Below are 24,088 nucleotides of genomic sequence, written 5' to 3'. Positions count from 1 at the left end.
TTATGATTATGATTAATTTTAAGTAAACGTAAATAATCCATAAAATCCAAAGAATACATACATTAATCCCAAGTAAAATATGATCAAATCTGCTCAAGATAGTGTACACTTTTTATTCGTATTGCTTTTCAAATATAAATTTCATAAATGTATGCGTATGAAAGTAACGAAAGGTACCGTTACCGAAGAATCGAATTTCAGAAGTTATCTGAATTTGAAGACCTGTGAATCCTTGGGGTAATAAACCACAATCTCTTCACCCACATCGGTATGCTCTTCCTCAAATTCCTCGTCATAAATGGTTGTTGAGCTATCTATTTCTTTCACAGACTTGTCTGATTCATCTTTTTGTTCTAAATCTTCCTGTTCAACTTCAATTTCTTCATTTTGCAATTCCTCACGATCTACCTCTTGTTCAGAAACGCTAACATGTTTTATCTCGTAGCTACTTTCAGAGGCAATTGCTTCTTCTTTTGAAGAGCTATCCAGCATCAACCTAGAACCCCGCAGGTCATTTAGATTATTTTCGTACTCGGAAATATTGACAGTACTTCTGATGCTGAATAACTCAGGATGTGCTACTGGAGATGCAGTTCCCAAGACATCAGATTTTTGAAGTACTTCGCTTCGAATATAGTTGTCAAATAACTCATCGTCATATTCATTCATTGGTAATTTCTCTTCGGCCTTCAGTTCCTTGGTAATCTTGTCTTCTTTAAATTTTTTAATGAGGGATAGAAATTGCATTCGTAAAAGATGCGTATGTTTCAGCGAATCTGATTGGGAGGACTCGTCCGACGATGGCATCCTCGTTGGAATCTCGTGCGCAAAGACAGCATATGATTTACTTGCACACAGCTGGATAAGTTCGGATGGCAAAACTCTAGCCGGATTTTCGATGCCGAATAGGATTTCGGAGAACACATCGTCGAACAGGCTGTTAAAGGTTTCGGTGACAATCCTCTCGTCCTCCTCTTTCCAGCGTCTTCCGGGAACCGCTTGGCGAATGAGTTTTCTTATTATGGCATGGGACTCATTCCAGGATTCCTTCTGGGGACTATCGCTATCGCTGTCCGATGAGAACAAAAATAGATCGTTGTCGATCAGGCGATCGATAAGATCGCTGGTCAGAGTACTGGCCACATCGAAAGGCTCCAGTTCGTGCCAGACTTTGCCAAAGATCACATCCTCCACTATGTACTGGGCAATCATAGAGGTCTCATAGCGCCGGAGCACAGCTCCCAAATCCGGAGAGACCATGTCCTGCAGCATCAGTCGAAGTGGAGTGAAATTGAGCGGATTCTGTATCAACTTGAAGGACTCCAGCCATCGCTCTATGTCCAAATCGATTTGCCTTGCCAACTCAGTAACAGTTTCGATGGTCTCGTCCTCTACAATGTGCCCCACATCGGTGGTCAGTATGGTGTCGGCATATTTGTGTGCCGTGTCACTGTGAACTGCATTGGTATGTTGGAACATCTCCTCGTAGAGCAGTCTTATCGTGTTCTCCTTCTGTCTCAGACCCGCCTCGGCTGCCTCACGTCGCCAGCGTTCCTTTTGGGCCAAAATGCAGAAGAAGTGCAGCTTGCGCTGCTCCTTCAGTCGATGCATTTCATCGGCCAGGAACTGCATGATGGTCCCAATATAGCTGCCTTCGTATGACCCTATCAGATTCTCCAGGTCTTCTCGCCCTATCACTGAGGCCCTCACTGGCTTCTCAACTCTTTGCGGTGTAGCCTTAACGCTTGTCTTTTCGGTACCACGGTGCGAATCTGGGAAGTCGATAAAACGAGACTTTCTAGCCTGATAGTAGGGCCGGAAGGAATCGCTTGAACTCGTACTGGGCGTTCGACGCTCTCTACGTATACGTGTTTTCAGGCAATTAGGTGGTTCCTTAACCGCGTCTGCCTGCGTTCGTAAGCTCTTTAAGGACTCGTAGAGCCTCTGTAGATTGCCATCATTGCAGAAGTTTCGCTCATACTCTCTGTCGTACTCCTTGGGCTTGGACCATTCCTTGAGCTTGCTGAAGGGACACTGAACATTACGCATATTGACCCGCTTCTCCAGATCGTCGATCCGCATGTCGAACGCCCTGCGTCCAGTGGTGGACTCAAAGCATCGTCGTGCCGGATCAACACCATGTCTTATCAGGGGACCATAGAACTCGGAGCATGGGGATCCGAGGGCTTGCATGGGACTCTGTTTTTCCCACTTTCGAGCTGTTTTGGCCAACTGGATATTTATGCGGCGCATTCCCCGCTGGTACTCAACTTCATTCTTGCGCAGACCCGCCTGACGACGTTTCTCGATGCGTTCGAAGGATTTCTCAATGCGAGCTTTGGAGGCGGCGTGCATTTCCTTCTCCCTCTTCTCGAACATCTTGATCACGATCTGGAGACGCATCATCTGGCACTCCTGTATGTCCTCCTCTCGCTGGACCCACTGCTCCCACTCGAAGGCCTCCAAAATCTCCTTGTACTGGGTTTTTATCGACACCTTTCTGGCCTCCCGAAGAAGTCTTTTAAAGTTCTCCTTCAGAGCCTTACCGAAGTCCCAACGCTTGCGAGCTCGCTCTAGAAATTCCACTTCATGCAATCCTGGTGCCTTGTTGCCCGGCAGCAATTTGGCCAAGGTGAACAATTCAAGAGTTTCGGATTTGTCTTGGCTTAAAATTTCTGGTAAAAAGGCCAAGGTCTGCGCCGAAGACTCCCTAGAAATGGATTTATTACACATCATCAAAAACCATCTAGAACTTATTATACCTGTAAAGGGTTTGTGTAGCCTCATCCTTGAAAGGTCGATTGTCCACAAACTTTGGAAAGTAGTCACATTTGTTTTTCAGCTCCTTTCTCAAAGGCTTCGAGTTCAGCTTGACTTCTTGAGTGGCATAGTCAGAGTGAAATTTTTGCAAAAAGAAGATGCCTGGCTCCTTGAATCGACATTCGCTGTCGGTTCGAGGTAATTTGCCAACATTTCGCACCGCTGGATTGTTGGCACCTGTAAATATCGAAATAAAAAGATTTTTATATTTGATTGGGACTAAACTTAGGCTAAACCCACCTGCAGTTAATCGGGAATCTGGTCTCCGCGTGCATGATGACTTAGAATGGCCTTTGTTGTCTGCTCGAGACTGGTTCTCCACAACTCTCTCGACTGGGTCGTTGCCGCCTGGAAATTAAGAACATAATTTGTTTTAAGGTCTAATATCACTCGATTGAAGTCAACTCACCACTCGTTAGTCTGGTATTTGAGGGCTTGGTGATTAAGCAAGACGTAAGGCCCTGTCCGATATTTTCCCTGACCATGGGCAATTCGCCAATGCTTCGCTGCTTCTTTCCATGGGTAAATGTGACTCGTTTCTTCTGTCGCAAAGAGTCATCCTTTGTTGGCACAGGGGACTGAAGTACCGTCGTGGAGTTGATGGGCCTAAGCTCTCTGTTTTCCCGGATAAACTCCAGGATTCTTTCCTTCCGCAAACGCTTCTCCTTTGCGGAGGGCATTTCTTACTTTTCGTGAGTGGAATTTCAATACCTTGAATTCTATTTTTTTTGTGTTCCTACGTGTTTTGGTTTAAAATGTGATTAATGCACGCTTGTAATTTACGTTTTCAGTTGTTATATAAGTGGCTTACTGGGTTAACTTCTCAACTTGCTGCCTTTCAGCTCAAGCTATTGTGAGTTGTGCGAAGCATTGGGTTAGTCAGTCAATCAGGAGCAATTACAATTCGCCAGGCAACCGACTTGTTGCTAAGGATCCACATTGTTTGTTGGCCAATCGATAGGCGCCCAAAATAAAATTGTAAGGCACCTCTTAACTAGTCAAAGATCTCAGGTAGCCAGACTATTTGCCAGTTCTTTTTTCAGACTTACTGTGATTCTTTTGCCAGGAATTTATCTAAAGACATAAATTATTCTAATTTTTAAAAATTTCATTATTTATTAAATGTAAATTAATGAAATAAATAAGCTGATCGTTTATTTTATTCTAATCCAAGAGTACATAGTTTTTAAAAACTTTGTAGGAATAACATTTATTAAAAATATACTCAAAGAAGATGGTTTAAATACGAGTCTCAGAAAACAATGATCTCAAAACTTTGCATTCTTCTCTTCCCTTCATTAAGGATCCCAGGTGATTGTCGATGTATAGTGGATGTTTTCATCCAGATTAATCTTCGATAGACTCCGAGTCGGACAATCTGGAAGCCAAGGCCACGGACAATCCTCGTCGTCGGGCAACAGGGTTTCAGTGTCTCCAAACTTCACATCAATGGAAGGTGGTGGCGATCCTTTGTATGCTTCATCAGGATCTATTTTCTTTCTTTCTAGTCCCCTTTTTTTCTTTATCAGGCTTAAAAATTGGGTTTTAAGTATCCGAGTGTCCATGGCACTTGAATCGGATTGATATTCCTTTAGTTGCGCCATAAAATTATTCTTTAATAGAATGTCGTCCGTGCCTATAAGGCATTCGTTAGAAAATTCCGAATGTACTATGACTGGTTCCATGGTTCGAGGATTTTCCATTTTGTGAATAATTTCGTCAAAAATATTATCCAACAGATCATTATAGTTCTCGTAAACAATGCGTTCCGACTCCTCTTTCCAACGCTGGCCGGGGACCGATTGTCGAATAAGTTTTCGTATAATCGCATGAGATTCGTACCAGGATGGCTTTTGCGCTGTTTCACTTTCACTCTCGGAGGAAAATAAATACAGATCGTTGTCGATGAGGCGGTCAATTAGATCGCTGGTCAGGGTACTCGATATATCATATGGTTCCAGTTCCTTCCACATTATGGCCAAGATCACATCGTCCACTATGTACTGGGCAATCAGAGTCTTCTCACAGCGCTGCAGGGCAGAATTCAAGTCGGGACAGACCATATCGTGCAACATCAGACGCAGTGGAATATATGTGAGAGGATTCTGGATCAGCTTAAAACTCTCCAGCCACCTTTCAATGTCCACATCGATTTGCTTGGCCATTTCCGTGACTGTCTCAGCTGCTTCGTTGGCAGCCATGCAACCCAAATCTGTGGTCAGTATGCTGTGGACATAGTGATCACTGACATCTAAGTGGTTAACGTTGGATTGCTGGAACATCTCCTCGTACAGCAACCTCTGGCAGTTCTCCTTCTGCCTCAGGCCCGCCTCGGTGGCCTCGCGCCGCCAACGTTCCTTTTGGGCCAAAACCGAGAAGAAGTGCAGCCGACGTTGCTCCTTTAACCTAGCCATTTCATCGGATAGGAACTGCATCATGAAACCAATCAAGCTGCCCTCGTATGCGATTATCATATGCTTTATATCTTTTTGATGTTCGTCTTTGATCACTTGCTTAGCGAATTCGGTCGACATCTGATCTTTCTGCCATTGAAGATGCTGCCTAAAAGCCTCCTTTTCTGAGGGTCTATGCGATGCGGGTGCTACTACTTCGTCCTTGGCATAGAGGCTGCTGAAACTCTTGATCGTGGCCAATGTCATCCTGCCGTATCTGCCTGATTTATAAGGTGGTATATGACGCACCTTAAGACATTCGGGCTTTGGCATGCGATCTTCATAGCTGGCCCTCAAGGTCTTCAGGGATTGGTAGAGGCTTTTCAGATGCTCCTCATTGCAAAAGCGATATTCAATCTCAGAAAGACGCGGCTTGGGCTGTGACCATTGCTTTAGTTTGGCGAACGGACACTCGACTATTTTGAGATTTATTTGTTTCTCCAGTTCGTCGATTCTCATGTTGAAAGCACGGGTTGCAGTGGTCGAAGAGAAATTGCGGCGAGCGGGATCCACCCCGTATCTTATGGATGGGGCGTAAAATTCGGAGCAGGGGGATCCCAGCGAAAACATGGGTGTTTGTTTCTCCCACCTTATGGACGTTTTGGCCAGATGCTTGCTTATGCGGCGCATGCCACGCTGGTACTCGATCTCATTCTTACGCAATGCCGCCCTGCGACGTTTCTCGATCAGTTCGCATCCACGTTCCAATCGCGTCTTGGAGGCAGCGTGCATTTCCCTCTCCCTCTTGTCAAACATCTTGATCACGATTTCCAGTCGCATCATCTGGCACTCTTGGATTTGTTCCTCCCGCTCCAACCAGTGCTCCCATTCAAAGGCCTCCACCAGCGTTTTGTACTGATTTATCGCGAGTTTACGGCTATTTAGCCGTTGGTTGTTAAAATTTAACTTTAAGGCCTCCATGAAGTTTCGACGCTTACGAGAGCGCTCCAAAACTTCCACCTCAAATAGACCTGGTGGCTTATCTCCATGAAGAATTGAGGGCAGAGTAAAAAGTTCGAGAGTACGGTCCTCATCGATGTCATAGCTTTCTGGTAAATAGGCCAAAGTCTGCGCGGAAGACTCTCTATATAGGGTCTGAGTGATTTGGTCTTTGAAGGGAGACGGGTCCGCATATTTTGGAAAAAAGTCACACTTATTCTTCAACTCCTTTCGTATGGGCTTCGTGGGTTTTAAAATGACTTCTTGGTTGCTTACATTTTCGTTTCGCCCCCTAAGAAAAAATACACCCGGAGCATTGAACCGGCATTCTTCATCGTCCCGAGGCTGCTTTCCTGTTCGTCGAACGACGGGATTATTCTCTCCTAGGAAAGAAAGAGCTTGAAGCTTTAAAAAATAGGTTGACTTATATTATATTAATTTCACTGACCTGCTGCTAATCGCGGGTAAATGGTTGGAGTTGCGATTAAACATGATGTCAGATCCTTCTTCATATATTTTTCCACATTTTTAGGTGGTTTCTTTTGGCTCGCAGTCTTTTTTTTCTCTGGGACAGCTATGGGCTGGGAATCTCGGTTTTCTTGAAGAAATTTAAGTATTCGTTCCTTTCGCTCCTCCTGCAAATTCACTTTTTTCCGGTGCTTGCGCTCTCGCATTTTAAAAGGTAATTTTTTGTAGAAGTGGGTCTTTTAAAATTGATTAATTATTTCAGTTTTTGTACGTGTACGGCCTACTATTTTATATGGTTTTGTTTATAATCACAATGAATGCATTCGAATTAAGCAATTTCTATTCTTCTTTAAATTTTCTATTACACGACTAAGAAAATGTGATTACATTTGAAATTAGGGAAATGTAAATTTCTAATTGCAATTCTGATATTCTTTAAAAATGTTGACATCCTTATGATTAAAATGTTCCGCTTTTCATTAATTAAACCCTGCCCTAAATGGGATAAGGTCATCAATATCAATTAGAGTCATCGAAATGGTCAACATTTCTCCTGCAATCTTCAGAAATCTCCGAGCAAAGAAAGTGGTGGCGGTACTGAGATGTATACAAATGACCTTAAATGGGTTGCTGTCCTTAAAATACCACCCATCACCTCAGCAGGACGTTAATCATTTATTATCCGACATGTCTGTGATTATTTAGCTTTTTGTCTTGGCCCGGCCATATTTCATTTTCTTAGCAGGCTTTAAATTTTTTAAGTCATTGAAGATGTTTCTTGGATCCCTCGACTTTCCTCCGTAGAGAGTGCAACTAATTTTGTGTAATAATTTATGAGCCAAGTTTCCTCGGGGCTTGGGTAGAAGGAAATGTTTTTCGATAAGAAGTGCTTTTGACGATTAAGCGCAACACTCGTGCAAGTTGTGAGGCGTAAATTGTTGTTTTTCAGTCCCAGCTCGAGGGTTTTAAGCATTGAGGGTTCTTTTGTGGGCAATTTAAGGCTATTCTTGTTCGCCGAAAAGTTTTCTTGAAAAGCGAAAAGCGAATTTTTGGGGAAAGCTTAAGAACTTGACCCATTTTGACAGCTTCACAGATTGCCAACTTTTAATTGGCATCAATTTTTATCAACTTTATCCGATACCGCTGCTCAACAATGCAATTGAGGACTCATGTTCGTGCTTAGCAGGCACATTAATTATCGCTCGAAAGCTTAAACTCCGTCCAATTTTATCTCCCCGCCTGCACTTTTCCATTAATTACCTTTGCAAAGCATTTTGCCCATTTATCAGACTCGTTTCCATCTTGGTTTTGGTTCTTGGTAAGGGTATGTATTTTGGAGTTCTTTGCTGCCTGCGTGACCCCATCAAAAATAATGATGCTAATTAGGCAACAGCGTTTTCGACGAACATTTAAACAGATTAGTGCGAGCATTACAATCTTCCCAAGGCAATACCTAGAAAATCAGTGGAACCCATGCCGTTGTTCGATGTATCTACAATGTAGGTATAATATTACTAGACAACAATAAATACTGCATTTTTCTTGTTGTTTCGTATTGTTTGGCAATTCTACCGTTAGTTTAATATAATTTTAAAAAAATGCATTTCAACCAATTTTATATTCAGTAAGTTTTGGCATTAACGTGTTACTTCTATCTTTTCCCTTTTTTGTTGTAATTTGCGACCGTACTATCTTTTTTTCAGGAATATAATATTAATTTTAATTTTCTTACAAAATAATTATATTTTAAAAATTGTCTTTTTTATGTTTATATTTAAAAAATTATATACTATTTTAGGAATTTTATTTTACAATTAAAAAAAATTTGTAATTTTAAGAAAAATTAGCCAAACGAATAAAAAAACAAGAGAGAACGCAATAGTCGGGTTGGTGTCCCGACTATCTAATACCCGTCACTCAGCTAAAGGGAGTGCGAACGCGTGTCGGGTTGGTGTCGCGACTAATAATCGTAACTCAGCTAAAGGGAGTGCGAGGGAGATAGATATATAAATTTTGATTGCGTATAACTTTTTAATGAATGGTCCGATTTAAAAAATGTCTCGATAGGTATAAATATACACAACAGATTGCATTTGCCAAAGAATATGTGTGGGAAATCTCAACCTTCTAGCTTTTGTAGTTTCTGAGATCTCAGCGTTCATACAGACGGACAGACGGACAGACGGACATGGCTAGATCGACTCGGCTAGTGACCCTGATCAAGAATATATATACTTTATGGGGTCGGAAACGCTTCCTTCTAGCTGTTACATACTTTTGCACGAATCTAGTATACCCTTTTACTCTACGAGTAACGGGTATAATAAAACTGCATTTTTACTTATCTGAAATATTGAAATTTTTAAAATCGTATATAAGCGATTGTGGGCGTTAGAGGGGGCGTGGCACCCTTTTAAAATAAACTTGCGCTGCGTAGGAACTCCTATAATCTGCCTGCAAAATGTCAATCTTCTAGCTTTTATAGTTTCCGAGATCTCAGCGTTCATACGGACGGACAGACAGACAGACAGACGGACATGGCTATATCGACTCGGCTAGTGACCTTGAAATGCTTTTACTCTACGAGTAACGGGTATAATAAATCTTTGGAAAACCTAATGTTAAATCCCACCTTGAGGTTATCAGGCAACTCGGAGCGTCCTGCGTAGCCAGGATTCATGGTGATGAACACAGCACAAGTGGGATCCACGGTCAGATTGGTGCCCTCGAACACCAGAGTAGAACTGCCCGAGTTGATGCCCCGCTGGATGGTCAAGATCTGCTGCGCCACCACCGACAGCACCTCCAGGTCGATGCGGTTGAACTCGTCGAAGCAGGACCAAGCGCCACACGAAGCCAATCCCTTGAAGAACTTGCCCAGAGCCAGGTAGTCCAATCCATCCGAGCAATTAAACACCACGCACTGCTTGGCCACGGCCTTGGCCAGATCCTTTATGGTCTCCGTCTTGCCAGTGCCGGCAGGACCCTCTGGAGCACCACCCAAATGCAGATTCAGGGCAGCAAACAGGGTTCGATAGCACCGATCCGTGAGAGGAGTAACCACCAGTCGAGTGGTGTTTCCCAGATACTCATATCCATACGGCAAAGAGCAGTTTATCATCCTCGTGTCCAGATTATTATCCTCCCAATAGTAACGCAACTGGCAAAGCCACTGGAAATCCTGCAAGTCTTCCACTTGATTCGCCACAATTTCCGCCAGGACATCACGGGCATGGACATCCAAGACCACCAGGGCGCCCAAGGTGATGCGATTCTGTGTGTTGAGGTCGCCACGTACCAAGTCCACAATCTTGTTAATCTGCAGGAGGCATTTTTGCAGGTACTTGGCCAGATTCTCCTTGGGCTCCTCGCTCTCGAAGCACTCGGTGATCTCCAGAGTCCAGTATGTGAGTGAAATGGACTGGACGCAGGGGCCCGGCCAGGTGAGCACCCAAACGTGACGCAACATCTTTAGGTAGCTGTAGAAGGCTTCCGCCACCTTGTGGTGCACGCTCTTCTTCATGTCTATCTCCAGCTCCAACAGCCACTTCTCCACTTGACCGACTCGGAAACGCTTCCTTCTAGCTGTTACATACTTTTGCACGAATCTAATATACCCTTTTACTCTACGAGTAACGGGTATAAAAAGAAATGTTGTCTTTTAAGGTTAGGGGAATAAAATAATATTTTATATGTTGAAAAAATACGTTGCATTTTTTATAACAAATTATAAGACAATTATATTCGTACAAAATTTTAAATATATATATCATCTCTAAAAAATTTGTTGGAATACCAATATTGCTATTCAGAAATAATTATAAAATTTGTTTAAAAATCTCTCGCTTGTTGTAAATTAAGCTACTAGAATGCACTTAAAAACAAAATATCATCAAATTTATATCAGCTTTTATTAGTGAGAAAATGAGAAGAAAGCAAGCCCTACCAAAACGTTTCTATTATTTTTGCCACCAGTGTAAATACAGTTTTCTACCGGGCACAAAGTATTTTATCTTCCAGTGGCGTAGTCACGATTTGGTTATGGAGGGTTTTCTGAAACCAATATTGTGTATCGTACTTGTAACAAACTATTTTGCTTAAAATTCTACCTGAAAATGGTTATTTAGCCCTTAAAACTGACCCCTCCGCTTGCCAACGCCCATGGCGACATGTACATCCGTATATACATATATACACTGTATACTTTACATACATATCTGCATACCTACTTTAACGACCAGTTTGACGTCACTTCTATTTTCGTTTTTCGTTCTCGTTGTTGTGCGCTAACTATGTGTATACCACACAAATGGTTGAATTTACCAACACAACCGGCGGACCGGTTAGTCATCGTTTGGCGTTGGTGAGAGCAGCATGTCTGACGTTCAACTCAAAGAGTTACTAGAAAGTTGGGGCTTCGGCCACTTGTTTCAATACTTTACTGGTGAGAAAATAGAAGTAATATATATAAATAGTACCGTTTATATTGACAATGATTATCAAAAGATATTTGATAATGATTGTCTACTTGCACTGCAGTTCCTCAATTTACCAGTGCCTCAAATTCGTCCCGCAGTCGTCTACGACTGGGAGAGACGACTGCGAGACAAAACTCTAACCAAAGAGAATACGACCAACCCTCTCTCTCTCTCTCTCTCTCGATCTCTCTCCTTTAAAATTAACTTGATAAAAACACTGCGACGATGATTATACCCTTTACTCGTAGAGTTTCCGACCCTATAAAGTATATATATTCTTGATCAGAATAGACGTTATTTTTTGTTTTTAGAGTTGGATATCTAAGTAACGGGTACCTATTAGTCGAGGCACTTGATTTCTTTGGTTGTAAAATAAGGGATCAACTATTTAAATTAGTTTTAACATTTTTATAATTAACTAACTATTTTGTATCTTTATACAGCTGAAGAAATTACCCTTAAAAGACTTCATTATATAACGGAAGACGACCTCACATACATATTCCGTAATTCAAAATTAGGCGAAAAAATCGAATTTCGATTTCATTTAACGGAGTGGAAAGCCAAATTTGTAAGTTAATTATACCCGTTACTCGTAGAGTAAAAGGGTATATTGTATTCGTGCAAAAGTATGTAACAGGTAGAAGGAAGCGTTTCCGACCCCATAAAGTATATATATTCTTGATCAGGATCACTAGCCGAGTCGATCTAGCCATGTCCGTCTGTCCGTCTGTCCGTCTGTCTGTCTGTCCGTCTGTCCGTATGAACGCTGAGATCTCGGAAACTATAGAAGCTAGAAGATTGGCATTTTGCATGCAGATTCTAGGAATTCCTACGCAGCGCAAGTTTGTTTCAAAATGGTGCCACGCCCCCTCTAACGCCCACCATCGCTTATATACGATTTTAAAAATTTTAATATTTTGGAAAAGTAAAAATGCAGTTTTATTGTGTTTATCAATACCTATCGAAATGTAGAAGAAATTTTTCAAATCGGACCATTCGTTAAAAAGTTATGCGTGATCAACGTTTTCTATCTCTATCTCCATCTCCCTCGCACTCCCTTTACCTGAGTAACGGGTATCTGATAGTCGGGGCATCCGACTATAACGTTCCCTCTTGTTTTTATTTTATAGATGTCAATAGGTATCTCATTTGATTTCGCCCATTTTTAGGGTAATGAAAAACTTCTTACTTCAACACCATCTTTGGGGACCGATGTAGATGCTGAGGATTTTGCCCAGGCACAGTCGAGCACCTCTTCGTCTGCTTCTAAAAATGTGTGGATAAACAACAAAGCCGTTTTGGTAGGTTGTTATATATTTTAACGAAATAAGCTAATCTATAATATTTTAGGACCTTGATCATATTCTAAATGAGCACCCTACTGGCCACTATGTCAAACGATCAGTAAACGATGGCAATTCTTTAAACGATGCAACTAGAAAAATAATAATTGAAGCCATTGTTACATACATAATAAAAAATAAAATAAAGCCGAGCAGATCGGATTTTGAAAAAATATCTAGCGATATAGAAGCCCAATTCAATGACGATAAGGTAAAATTTTTGTTAATAGATTTGTATCTTTTATAAAAAGCTATGTTTTTCAGAAAATCTATTATAACAATGTTGGACCTCGTGCAGCTGGAAGGCTTTATGACAAATATTACAACACGATAAAAAAGTTAAAAAAGTGTGGAGAAGTATTTTATTCATCTACGTCTAAAATTGCTGATAGCCATGAGACGACATTTTCCCATGAAGATGGTAGGCAAAATCTTATGTACATTTAAATAACATTAATCTTATTTATATTTTCTTCCCAGCATGTGAAGCTCGAGAATGGCTGACTGTTAATAACGAACCGTGGTCCGATGTGTTGGAAATGTGGCGAAAGTGCTACACATTGCGAAGAGAAGATATTCTCAACGCAGATGGTCAAGACCCTGCAATATTCTACGTTTTGAACCAGTGGATGCAGTTTTCTAATTTCATGGGATACAGCTTGGTAAGACAATTATACAGAAACTGGCTTAATTTGTTAATTCTTTAAAAATTAATTAGGTTGAGATTGACTTCAAGTTTCTCTATCCGGAATCTACTTCTTTAACCTTTAAGTGGCAGTCGTTTAAGAGCAAAATTATTCCCATCTTAAATTCAAAACTAACGGATACCATTGACATAAATTACTTGGAACAAATTAATTCTCAAGCTGAAGGTTTGTGATTTTTGATAGTTTTAAATTAATACTAAAACCAATTTCGTCCGTAGGTTCCGATCAACTTCTTGCGCTTTTACTACATGTCTTGCTTCGATCACTGGGAAAACGCAAAGTTAAGGATAAAACTATCACTAAATCAATTAAAGACTCGCAGAATTCATTTATGATTCAATGCGTTACACACAGCGATGTGGAGAGTGAAATTCAGCTATTAAGAACTTCCCTTTTTAACCGCGGAGAGAACCTGCATCCCATTATTGTTGCAGTGGGTTCAGATTTGAGCTGTTCCAAATTGTACGTGCTATTCAATGACATTAAATATGCACTGCCGGGTTTCCTCAGTGTATTTGATTTATGCTTTCAAATGTTTCACGTCTTTCACCTTAAGTATCCTTCTGATAGCTTTGAGTTTTGGATGTTTGTACAAAAATATTTCTACGGAATTAATTTAGAGGAAGACTTGGTAGCTCCCAGTATATTATGTTTGATTAGTGACTTACGATAACAACAAAATATGGAAATTGAGAAAAACAATTAAAAAATATTGTTGATGTGGTTTTTTTTTAAATAAAAAAAATATTTTCTGAGAAGAAAATCAACGTTATTTGTATCTTATTGTTTTGCAGAAAAGCAATGGAATATTAACATGACTTTACACAATTTTTATAAGCATCAGCTTGTTTCTAATGCTTTTTTTAAGTTCATTAAAATCTTAAAGAAAACCGTTAGACTTTAGCTAATTAAAATTACTTCTTTGCTTGATTTTCCCATTTTTCTGTTGCTTCCGGTAAGAAGGGAGCTTTTCTATTTTCATTTTCTAAATAATGCGTACTTATGAGTAAACAATGAAATTATATTTATTTTTGCTCTGTCAATATTTGCATGCAATTAATTTTCCCATCCTCGGCGGGGACGCCAGCCAGCATAAACCATGACGAGCAGTGAAAAATCAAAACCAAACGAAGCATGGAGCGAGGGCAAAGTGCCGTAACGTGTGCAGAGAGCCGCCCTTTCCCGGAATCCCCGAAGATCCACACCCACTCCCACAATATCCTAGCTCCCGGGTCTGCCGCAATTTACTTTAAAAGTATTGCTAACGAAGGAATCGAAGACGAGTGGCTTGCCATCGACTTTGTTTTTTGTTGTGTCTGTTATTTTCGTATCTGACGCTGATGATGGGCGATGATAACGAGATGCTCGGCTAAAGTTTGCCAAGTTTGTGGCATCGCTTCCTTTGGCGCATCCTTTGTGGCCAGGACTCGTTGGCAAGTCGCCGGAAAGTTCGGGCTAATGCCAACCACATTTTGCTTTCCCTTAAAAAAAACTTCGTTTGCATGCTTTCGACTTTTTTAATTAAATCTTCGGGCAGAAGACAAATAGAATTGGCCAAAGTGCGGCTGAATATTGGGAGCATTTTAGGCAGGAACGGAAACCACCACCAGCCGAAAAACTCCGATCCCCTTCCAAAAAATGAAGCCATTAAACTATATACAACTCGTTTCGTTTAATGGCCAGGCCGTTTAAATTTTCAGGGCTCGTCGAGAAACAACAACAAGAAAAAGGGATCTCAGGACTCGCTTGGCTTGACTTTATGTTATCAAAAATATTTCCAGGCACTTAAATTAATTTATAGCTCAACAAACGGCTCTAAAAAAGCTAAATATCATTCTATTACCGTTCGTGTTGAGGCTCTTATCAGTAGCGCGACAAAGGGAGCCCAAAACCAAATCAAATTTACTGCGGCATTTTCGTTCTTAGCGGCGGATAATTGTATGTTTATTAAAGCCGAACCGTACCTATATTGATTGGAATTTTGTTTTACCTTCATTAACTTGTTCTTCTACACCCCTGGTTGTGCCTAAACTAATGTTCTAAGCGCAAAAAATTGTAAATCAATATTTATTGTAATGCCCTCTGCTTGTGTATGCTCTAAGCTTTAGGGGTATTTGGATTTTACTTTATAGATTGGACATAAAATACAGAACTTTATTGGTAAATATTAATGTCGGAATGAATGAATTAATGATAACAAATCAATAAGTTCATATAATGTAATGTCCCACAATTATGAAGATTTCGCATCTTAACATAATTATTTTATTTTTAAAAATAAAAAAAAGTAAGTATTAAAAGTAAGTAACAATTATTAAATAGCTACACAGAAATAAAATCGATATGAAATAGGGTAATTTCTAACTTATATCATATCATTAAAAAGCCGATGTGATTAATGTAAAATTTATGATTCAAACATTTCAACTTGATATTTTATTAATTTAATTAAATTGAATTTAAATTAAATTTTTTAATCCAATATTGTAAAGTAAGATAAAAATAATCTTTATTCATAAGTTATAAATAGGGGAGAGTGGGGGAATTTCGTCAGCATTTTTTCAAAGCTATTTTTTGTCCATCTTGAGACACGTTATCATATTTCTATTTTTATTGTTGAATGCGGTTAGCACCAAGCTTTAAAATGTGACATTCCCCTATTTTTTAATTAGCTTGGTGATTTATAAAAAAATAAAATGTAAAACCAATATACTGGGGCAATCTCACCACACAGGGGGGTAAAATCACCACACAACTGGGGAAATTTCGTCACCTGAAAAATGTAGGGAGTTTAACGCCTGAAAATATGCTACACTGATCAAGCGTACCATTTTTGTTGACGTCCTATATTTGTTGCTGCTGCTGGTAGTCTGTTCGTTAGCCAGCTCGTCAAATATAAAAATATGTATTTAAAATAGGTGCGAATTTACCCTTAGCGTAGGGTGGCGAAATTTCCCCAGACCGTACTTTTTTAGAAATAATTATTTTTCTTGCGAAATTAGGCGCGCAGTTAAAAATCACTGACGCAGAAATGCACATTATAGCACTGTGTATTATATAAAAAATCGTGTATCTTATTCCTTTTGAATTGTGGCATACAGAAAAAATTTCGTCGAGAACTAAATGTAGCTTTTGAACTGTTGAAACACATTTAATATTATAGCTTAATTATCTTGGCCTTCTGTGCAAAACAAATGCATTGGTTGTGTCTGGCCGTCTTGAGGGACTAAAACAAAAAAATTATTTATTTTTACGACTTATGGATTCCGAGATATTGCAGGTGACGAAATTGCCCCTGTGACGAAATTCCCCCACTCTCCCCTAATAACAAAATGACATGAAGATCAAATATCTTTAAAAAATATTAAATTAACCTATGGTATTTTCTTTCAATTTTTTTTTTCTGTGTAGCTTTCAGAATATACCAAATGCTTTCCAATCTGAAAGATTTATTTTAAAGTGGTAGAGCGGATTTCATTTTAGGGTAAAGAAACTTCTACCAATCTCAGCCTAACTTTTAGAAATTCCCTTATGCTGTGGTTTTTTGGTATGTTGTTGGCTTTTGTGCTGTTTTGCCCTTCGCGCTTGTGTCGTAAAATTTATGACACGAAATGTTTTGGCATTACTTTCGGACGGTTTATCTGCGGCCATGTAGCACACGGTAAGGTAGGCGTCTCGTTAGGCGTGGCATCTGGTGGTGCCAGCCCTTTCCTTGCTTTTTATTCTCGATATGGGACAGGCATAAAAAACAGCGACCATATTTATTTATATATGTATTTGAAATTTTTTAGATTTATGCACAGAAATTTGCATTTTTTTATGCTCTTGCTGCTTTTGTGAATTGTTTTGGGCATGGAAGGGATTTGGATTTTAGATTTTCGTCGGCCATCGTCGGTGTGCCATTTATCAACTACTTCGCTTCGCAGGCAACTTTTTGGGGCCAAACATAAAATTGCACTTATGCAGCAGTAGCGGAGCAACCAATCTAACCATAACCTACCAGCCATAACCAAAGCCCAGCCAAGTGCATGTGGGTTTTCTCTCCCTAATCCCAGTCCTTATTCGCCCTTTTACAGAAAAACTATTCTCGTATTCGGAGCGCACATCTTGAGTTGGTTGGCTGGATGGTTGGTTGCTTGGATGGTTGGTTGGTTGGTTGGGTATTTGTGTGTTTTTCGGCCGGCGAGAGTAGTTGGCGGCTACATCCCTCCCCGATGGCTGGAAACCGCATAAATTGCTTTAGCACCAAAGGGATTTGTGTCAAAATCAGACCAAAACAGCCAGCTCAAAGACAAGAAGCCTTCACTCCGCTTATCCGGAGTGCTGTCTATAAAAGGGAAAAAGATCTATGGATTTATGATGAAGCAGCTATTCCCTTCTTAAGGTTTTATGGCGTTCATGTTAAGGGGAATACCCGGGAGATAAGAAATTTATAATTATACAACATAGTTTTTTTTGTGACAAACATTTCGATAAAAGATTAATACGATTTTGTGAAAAATTGAAGAAAAATGTATTCAATTTAAACCATTTCATTATGCAAGCAGAAGATAAATAGATTTTTTGTTTAATAACATGAAAAACTATATGGTGTAAAAAGCCAAAAACAAATTATTCGTTTCATTATTTGGCTGAAAGACATTTCTTAATCACAACGGTATGTGTATAAGAATGCGTAGCGAATATTTTTTCAGTTTACTTAACCTTTAAGCAAACCTGCAATAAGAACACATATATTCTCCTTATTGTGCCAACTCACCCAAGTTCATTAGAAATGTATGAGACTCTTGCTAATGGCATCGCCAAAAAAGGGAATACATGCCAAAGTTGTGCCTTAATTTTAAGCATTTTCTGTTGCTACTCCAGCCAGAAAGTTTTTCCATTTCAATGGGCGAACTCCACCCATCACACACATATGTGCGAATATCTCGGATGTTCATATATGCCCACATACGTATATATATATAAGGTTTTCGTGGGTGTATACGCCCTAGCAAATCAGCTTACAACTTAAATTGAGGCACTTTCGTTTAGCTTCACTTTGCATGGTCGCTCCATCGCTGAATATCCTTGAATCCTTGAGTGGTTCGGAGGCCTTTGGAAAAGGCAGCAGGATGTGGAGTTGAAAGGAAGCAAACAAACCGCCGGTGGCACAATTTAGTTCCTCAGGGAAATGCTAAAGTTTTCCCTCTTGTTGTTGCATTTTTTTTGGGGAGAGAACTTTTCACTTGCTCTATTTACCAGGATATTCCTTCCGCCCCTTCCTACGCCCTCTACATGTGTGTATAAGTATTAGAAATAAATCAAGGGATTTTTGGGATTTCGGTTTTTTGCTTCGCTTCGTTTCGTTCATTGCTTTCCGTTTGCTCCATCCAGCCGCTTTCCATCGCATTTCCGACAAGTGTGTATGTGACTCAGGTTTTTCCCAGCGGGGTATTAGTTTGGAAAATTGTTTAGGCCACCGCAGGCCCGAGCAACAACTTGCTGTGGTTTTTCCTGGTCAGAGCTGTTACCCAAATACAATGCAATTAAGGGCGCTTTTCTTTTGTATATCAAAAAAGTTTTATTTACTCAACAATTAGATGAAAGCAGGCTTCACAGTTGATTGCTGTTTCATTTTTAAGATTTGCAAAAGTATTGGTAAAAAGAGGGAAATACTAGTTTTTCATAACATACATAAAATGGTCCGATTTGAAAGATATACACTCATCTCACTTCCGATGAATATACAAAACTCTAAAGAGTTCGAGACTTTACAATGTCACTCGTAACAAGAAAGGAAGCTAGCTTCGGCCAGCCGAAGCTTATATACCCTTGCAGATCATTCCTATTAATTAACAAATCGCAAAAATGTTCAATTTTCTTATATTTCTCCATAATTTTCCGATCGTTCCTATGGCAGCTATATGATATAGTCGTCCGATTTTGATCAAATTAAAATTGAAATTCGGAAATATTTAAAAAGAGTCATATCCTAGAGTAGAAGATAATACAATAAAAACCAAAGAAGCTAGAATTTATTTCCTATTACTTTTCCATTAATTTACCGATCGTTCCTATGGCAGCTATAAGATATAGTAGTCCGATTTTTTAAATATTTAATTCGAAATTCAGAAATATTTAAAAAATAACATCCCCAAAAGTAGAAGGTAATATTTCAAAAAACACCGAAGCTAGAATTTTTTTAACGTTTTCTTTTCCGATCCTTCCTATGGGAGCTATAAGATATAGTTGTCCGATTCGGTTGGTTCCGACATATATACTACCTGCAATAGAAAGAAGACTTTTGGGAAAGTTTCATCCCGATAGCTCAAAAACTGAGAGACTAGTTTGCGTAGAAACAGACAGACGGACAGACGGACAGACGGACGGACAGACGGACGGACAGACGGACAGACGGACAGACGGACAGACGGACATGGGTAGATCGACTCGTCTAGTGATGCTGATCAAGAATATATATACTTTATGGGGTCGGAAACGTCTCCTTCACTGCGTTGCAAACTTCTGACTGAAATCATAATACCCTCTGCAAGGGTATAAAAACACCGAAGCTAGAATTTTTTTAACGTTTTCTTTTCCGATCCTTCCTATGGGAGCTATAAGATATAGTTGTCCGATCCGGTTGGTTCCGACATATATACTACCTGCAATAGAAAGAAGACTTTTGGGAAAGTTTCATCCCGATAGCTCAAAAACTGAGAGACTAGTTTGCGTAGAAACAGACAGACGGACAGACGGACAGACGGACGGACAGACGGACAGACGGACAGACGGACAGACGGACAGACGGACAGACGGACATGGCTAGATCGACTCGTCTAGTGATGCTGATCAAGAATATATATACTTTATGGGGTCGGAAACGTCTCCTTCACTGCGTTGCAAACTTCTGACTGAAATCATAATACCCTCTGCAAGGGTATAAAAATGGTACTAAACTGGCTAAATGTATTACACCGAATTAAATTCTATAACACAACACCCATCTCTGATTTGTGAGCCACAAGTGCATTACACTAATTACAAGACTCGAGTGAGATTCGGAATGGCGAAATAAAGGACATACACTACTGAGTTGAATTGACTTGACCCGATCGAATGTGACTTTGGTGCTTAGTGTTAATTAAAGCAACATTTGGTGCAAGTTCGCCCCTTGGCTAATCAACTGGAAAGCCAACAGAGCAGAACCGGAGTTTCTGTGCATTATTGCGGAATGTCAAGCCATGTCTGATTAACGAATGTAAGGATCGCAATTGTGAAGGCCGGGAACAGACATTTGCCTTTGATGTTCCGCCGCAGAATTTACAGTGTGTTTATGGAATGTTCTTTGGCAAATGTGGTTAATTAAATGTACTCATATATTATCAAGATTATTTGAAACCATTGACTGCAGCTCCTTCTGCTAGTGAACAGGAAAATTATTTTTACCATTCTAACGAAAACAATGTGTGACAGGTATTGGCAGAAATTAATGGAAAAATATAATCATTTCAGTGTTTATAATTGCAGAGGACATTTCCGGTGCTTTGAAGTGTAAAATTCGCCACAAAAGAGGTAAAAGGAAAATTGTGCACATTTCAAAATGAATTTCTGACAGCTCGGAATATGAGTACTTTGCCGGAGGGCGTGGTCGTAGAACATGTACAAATATGCAATTGAAAACTAATTCGCGGAAATATTTAGCCAGGATGGACAATGGTTAGGGGCGTTCAAATTAATTAGTTAGTAATTAAATCCGTGCCGGACCAAAGCAGTCGCCTGGCAAAACGCTGCAGTCAAAATAAACGTTTCCGCTGCCAACGATGCGTATGCGCGATAATTGCGTTGGAATTTATAACGCATGCAAGAAATACGACATTGTTTGATTTAGCTTAGAGCTATTATAAGGATAAGAGTACAACATTAAAAATACAAATTAAGCAAAAAGACTTCGGAAAAAGGGGGAAATGTACGCAAACTTAAGAATGGGGTAGGGTCTTTGGCACAAAAAAATCGACTAACTTTGCGATTTTTTTTTTAAACTGGTTGGATGGATTTAATTTAAACCTTTAGTAAATTATTAAGTGTCATTTAAATAACATTCACTAATTTTTAAACCCGATACGGCGGCTAATATGTCGGAGGCAAAGCCATTGCTGAAACACTGAAAAAAAAGGCGTTTTTCGGTGTTCACTGTACCTCCGCTAAAAATGATCGGATTTCAATTTTGTTTTTACATTTCGCTTAAGAATTAAAAAAACCCTCTCCCTGGAAGCCCTTTTTTTAATTTTTTATTTTTGAGAATTTTTTTTCGAGATTGCAAAGTCAAAAATGCGTTTTTCACCAAAAAAATGTGAAAGCTAAAAAATAAAAAAAAAAACCCTTCACAGGGGGCGGATTTTTTTATGCAGAAAAATATGCGACGAATTTGAAAACGATCGGTTAAGCCGTTTAGAAATGCCGATGAACACGGACTTTTGAAACGTGGTTTCGAGAATAACTCACTTTATGCATGTACGTAAATAAAGTATTAGAGGTTAGGGTACTAATTTGGCACAACTTCTAAAGTTTTTGTCCGATTGACTTAAAACTTTTTTTGTTTAATCTTACGATGTTAATCTACGAGAAAAAATATTTTAAAAAAAATCGATTTTTTTTTGTGCAAGACCCTATATTTCCCTTAATTAATTTTAATGCAAATTGTAAAACATTAGGAACACATTTTTTTGTTGTAATAAACTATATTTAAAAGTTATGCAGCACCTATAGTGATTTTAGAAACAACAAGAGAAAACGCTATAGTCGGGTTCGTGTCCCGACTATCTATCTATCGGCTAAATGGAGTGCGAGGGAGATGGATATATAACTTTTTTTTGATTGCGTATAACTTTTTAATGAATGGTCCGATTTGAAAAATGTCTTTTACATTTCGATAGGAATAAATATACACAACAAAATTGCACTTTACAGACAGACAGACAGACGGACAGACGGACATGGCAAGATCGACTCGGCTAGTAACCCTGATCAAGAATATATATACTTTATGGGGTCGGAAACGCTAAATTCTAGCTGCTACATACTTTTGCACGAATACAATATACCCGTTTACTCTACCAGTAACGGGTATAAAAATGAAAAATAATTTAGTTGGATAACAACATAATTTAATCTTTAAACGGGCGATTCAGGAACAATAATTGTTGGTCATAATGGTTATTTTATGGCTTTTTATGTGAATATTATATTTCAATATTATTAGAAACCACTTACCTATTTATTAAATGCCGCTATTGAAAAGATGAAAAATACCACATTTAATTCGCTTGACTTAGTCAACCAGAAATGTCGAAAATAAAGTCATATGTTTTGGTTCCCACCTATTGAACCCATTTGTAGACGCTCGTCATGGATATTAAACCCTCACACCAATGGACGAAATCAAATTAAATGAAAATTTTCAGCTACGGCTCTCGACTCTAATGCCAGCAGACAAACGAAATGGAATAAATCAAATATGTCCATGGACCGTCCACTCGGCTAGAGCCGCCAAATGCTGTTCAAATCAAACGGACTGTCGGCCAGCATTTGACATTTAATTAAATAAGAGTCGCAGTTGGTTCTGTGGATGGGGCATATATATTTTGGTGGCGGGAAGAGTAAGTGCATAACTTTGCCACCTACATTTTTGGAGCATGTTGCCCTTTTTGTTTATTTGCCGAACTTTTTTCATTTATTTGCCATGCTGGTCACAGCTGCGTCAGTGCGCACTTCCTTGGTAATATTTTTTCTCATTTTTGTCCCTGGTTCTCCTGGTTTTTTCCTTGTGCTTTGTGACAGCTCATAAAATGTGAGCGACACGCATTAAAAGTGTATGCCTCCTAAGTAAGGGGAGGCGAGGATTTGACACTGAAGAATGGCCTTTGGGGGACTCCTGGCTGCTGCTGCTGCTAGCTGGCTTGGGCAATATTATGATGAGCCGGCAAAGAGCAATATGAAAATGAGGAAAAACATTGCACACTGGCGCCCCGGGCCAGCGAAAAAGGTCCTGGTCTCTGCAAAGGATATTTCTTAACAAGCAGAAAGCCTCGGGCAGCGGGCTAATGCCGCCTATAAAAGCGGATTGAACGCACTAAATAGTCCGGGCATTTATTTAATTGAAATCTGTGCCAGAGCCCATTAAATGTTTGCTCATTTATCACAGAGCCGGCCATGGGGGAATATTAAATTTGCACAGGATTATCCAAATATTACAGCAAGGAAATAGGCCTTAAGTTAAACTTAAAGCCATGCCAGAGAGTTGAAGTTCGTTTAATGTAACAATTACCTGCAAGTTCCATTATTTTCTCCACATTCCATTATACGATCTGTGCACCCACTCATCCCTGCTTATCCTTCCACTTTGCCCATTCTGACTTTATTTTATATTAATTATCGCTCTATTGAAAGACGGGATTTTTGGTGTTTTATTTTATTTTATTTCGTGTATATTTGTCTGGCATGTCCTGGGCAGCCATTTTGTGCGCAATTAAATTGCGTAAGCGTTTATTGCTCCCGGGCGTATATGGATTTTATTCGTGTATTATGCTTTCAACGTATTTATTTTTATTTTTAATTGGTTTCGTTGCTGTTGGATTTGTACTTTGTGTTTTTATTTCGGCCTCATAATGAGCCGGTTGCCATGCAGCATTAATGAGCAGTGCTCACACTCTTAATGAGAAGGATATTTTTCCCCCGCCACCAGAGAACAGGTTTAAATGAAGTGTTGCTTCATTAAATATGAAAATTAATGCTATTTATTTTGATTAAATATTCATTCCGTTGCATTTCCTAAAAGTTATCCAATAGTCGAGTTCAGCCATGTATAAACATATTATCCATAATGTCGGCAATCA

General features: G+C 39.5%; 4 protein-coding genes across 6 annotated transcripts; 1 reads left to right on the top strand and 3 right to left on the bottom strand.

Moving 5' to 3' along the window:
- Window positions 1–88: 88 nt before the first annotated feature.
- On the bottom strand, window positions 89–3,624 carry LOC108054972 (uncharacterized). Its single transcript, XM_017138110.3, has 4 exons — window positions 3,230–3,624; window positions 3,061–3,168; window positions 2,763–2,997; window positions 89–2,710 (listed from the first exon to the last, which is right to left on the bottom strand). Exons 1-4 carry the CDS (start codon window positions 3,498–3,500, stop codon window positions 205–207), a joined length of 3,120 nt encoding a protein of 1,039 aa, XP_016993599.2. The 5' UTR covers window positions 3,501–3,624; the 3' UTR covers window positions 89–204.
- A 349-nt stretch (window positions 3,625–3,973) lies between these two features.
- LOC108054971 (cilia- and flagella-associated protein 91) lies at window positions 3,974–6,917 on the bottom strand. Its single transcript, XM_017138109.3, has 2 exons — window positions 6,661–6,917; window positions 3,974–6,595 (listed from the first exon to the last, which is right to left on the bottom strand). The coding sequence occupies exons 1-2, from the start codon at window positions 6,884–6,886 to the stop codon at window positions 4,119–4,121; spliced, it is 2,703 nt and encodes a 900-aa protein (XP_016993598.2). The 5' UTR covers window positions 6,887–6,917; the 3' UTR covers window positions 3,974–4,118.
- Window positions 6,918–7,300: 383 nt separating this feature from the next.
- On the bottom strand, window positions 7,301–22,484 carry LOC123002897 (dynein axonemal heavy chain 7-like). 3 transcript variants are annotated; one of them, XM_070215863.1, is made up of 3 exons: window positions 22,467–22,484; window positions 9,313–10,306; window positions 7,301–8,172 (listed from the first exon to the last, which is right to left on the bottom strand). In XM_070215863.1, the coding sequence occupies exons 2-3, from the start codon at window positions 10,201–10,203 to the stop codon at window positions 8,134–8,136; spliced, it is 930 nt and encodes a 309-aa protein (XP_070071964.1). In that variant the 5' UTR covers window positions 10,204–10,306; window positions 22,467–22,484; the 3' UTR covers window positions 7,301–8,133. The 3 variants fall into 3 exon arrangements, with proteins under 3 accessions (XP_070071964.1, XP_044249555.1, XP_070071956.1); XM_044393620.2 differs by lacking the exon at window positions 22,467–22,484 and adding an exon at window positions 10,906–11,040; XM_070215855.1 differs by lacking the exon at window positions 22,467–22,484 and adding an exon at window positions 10,910–11,031.
- LOC108054973 (uncharacterized) lies at window positions 10,986–13,952 on the top strand. The gene is made up of 8 exons (XM_017138111.3): window positions 10,986–11,124; window positions 11,602–11,729; window positions 12,331–12,462; window positions 12,512–12,715; window positions 12,769–12,925; window positions 12,985–13,166; window positions 13,223–13,376; window positions 13,430–13,952. The coding sequence occupies exons 1-8, from the start codon at window positions 11,055–11,057 to the stop codon at window positions 13,882–13,884; spliced, it is 1,482 nt and encodes a 493-aa protein (XP_016993600.2). The 5' UTR covers window positions 10,986–11,054; the 3' UTR covers window positions 13,885–13,952.
- Window positions 22,485–24,088: the final 1,604 nt, after the last annotated feature.

The sequence above is a fragment of the Drosophila takahashii genome, chromosome 2L (genome assembly GCF_030179915.1).
Source record: "Drosophila takahashii strain IR98-3 E-12201 chromosome 2L, DtakHiC1v2, whole genome shotgun sequence".
NCBI lineage: Eukaryota > Metazoa > Arthropoda > Insecta > Diptera > Drosophilidae > Drosophila > Drosophila takahashii.
The sequence above is the reverse complement of the archived record's forward strand: the minus strand, read 5'-3'. Positions and strand labels throughout refer to the sequence as shown.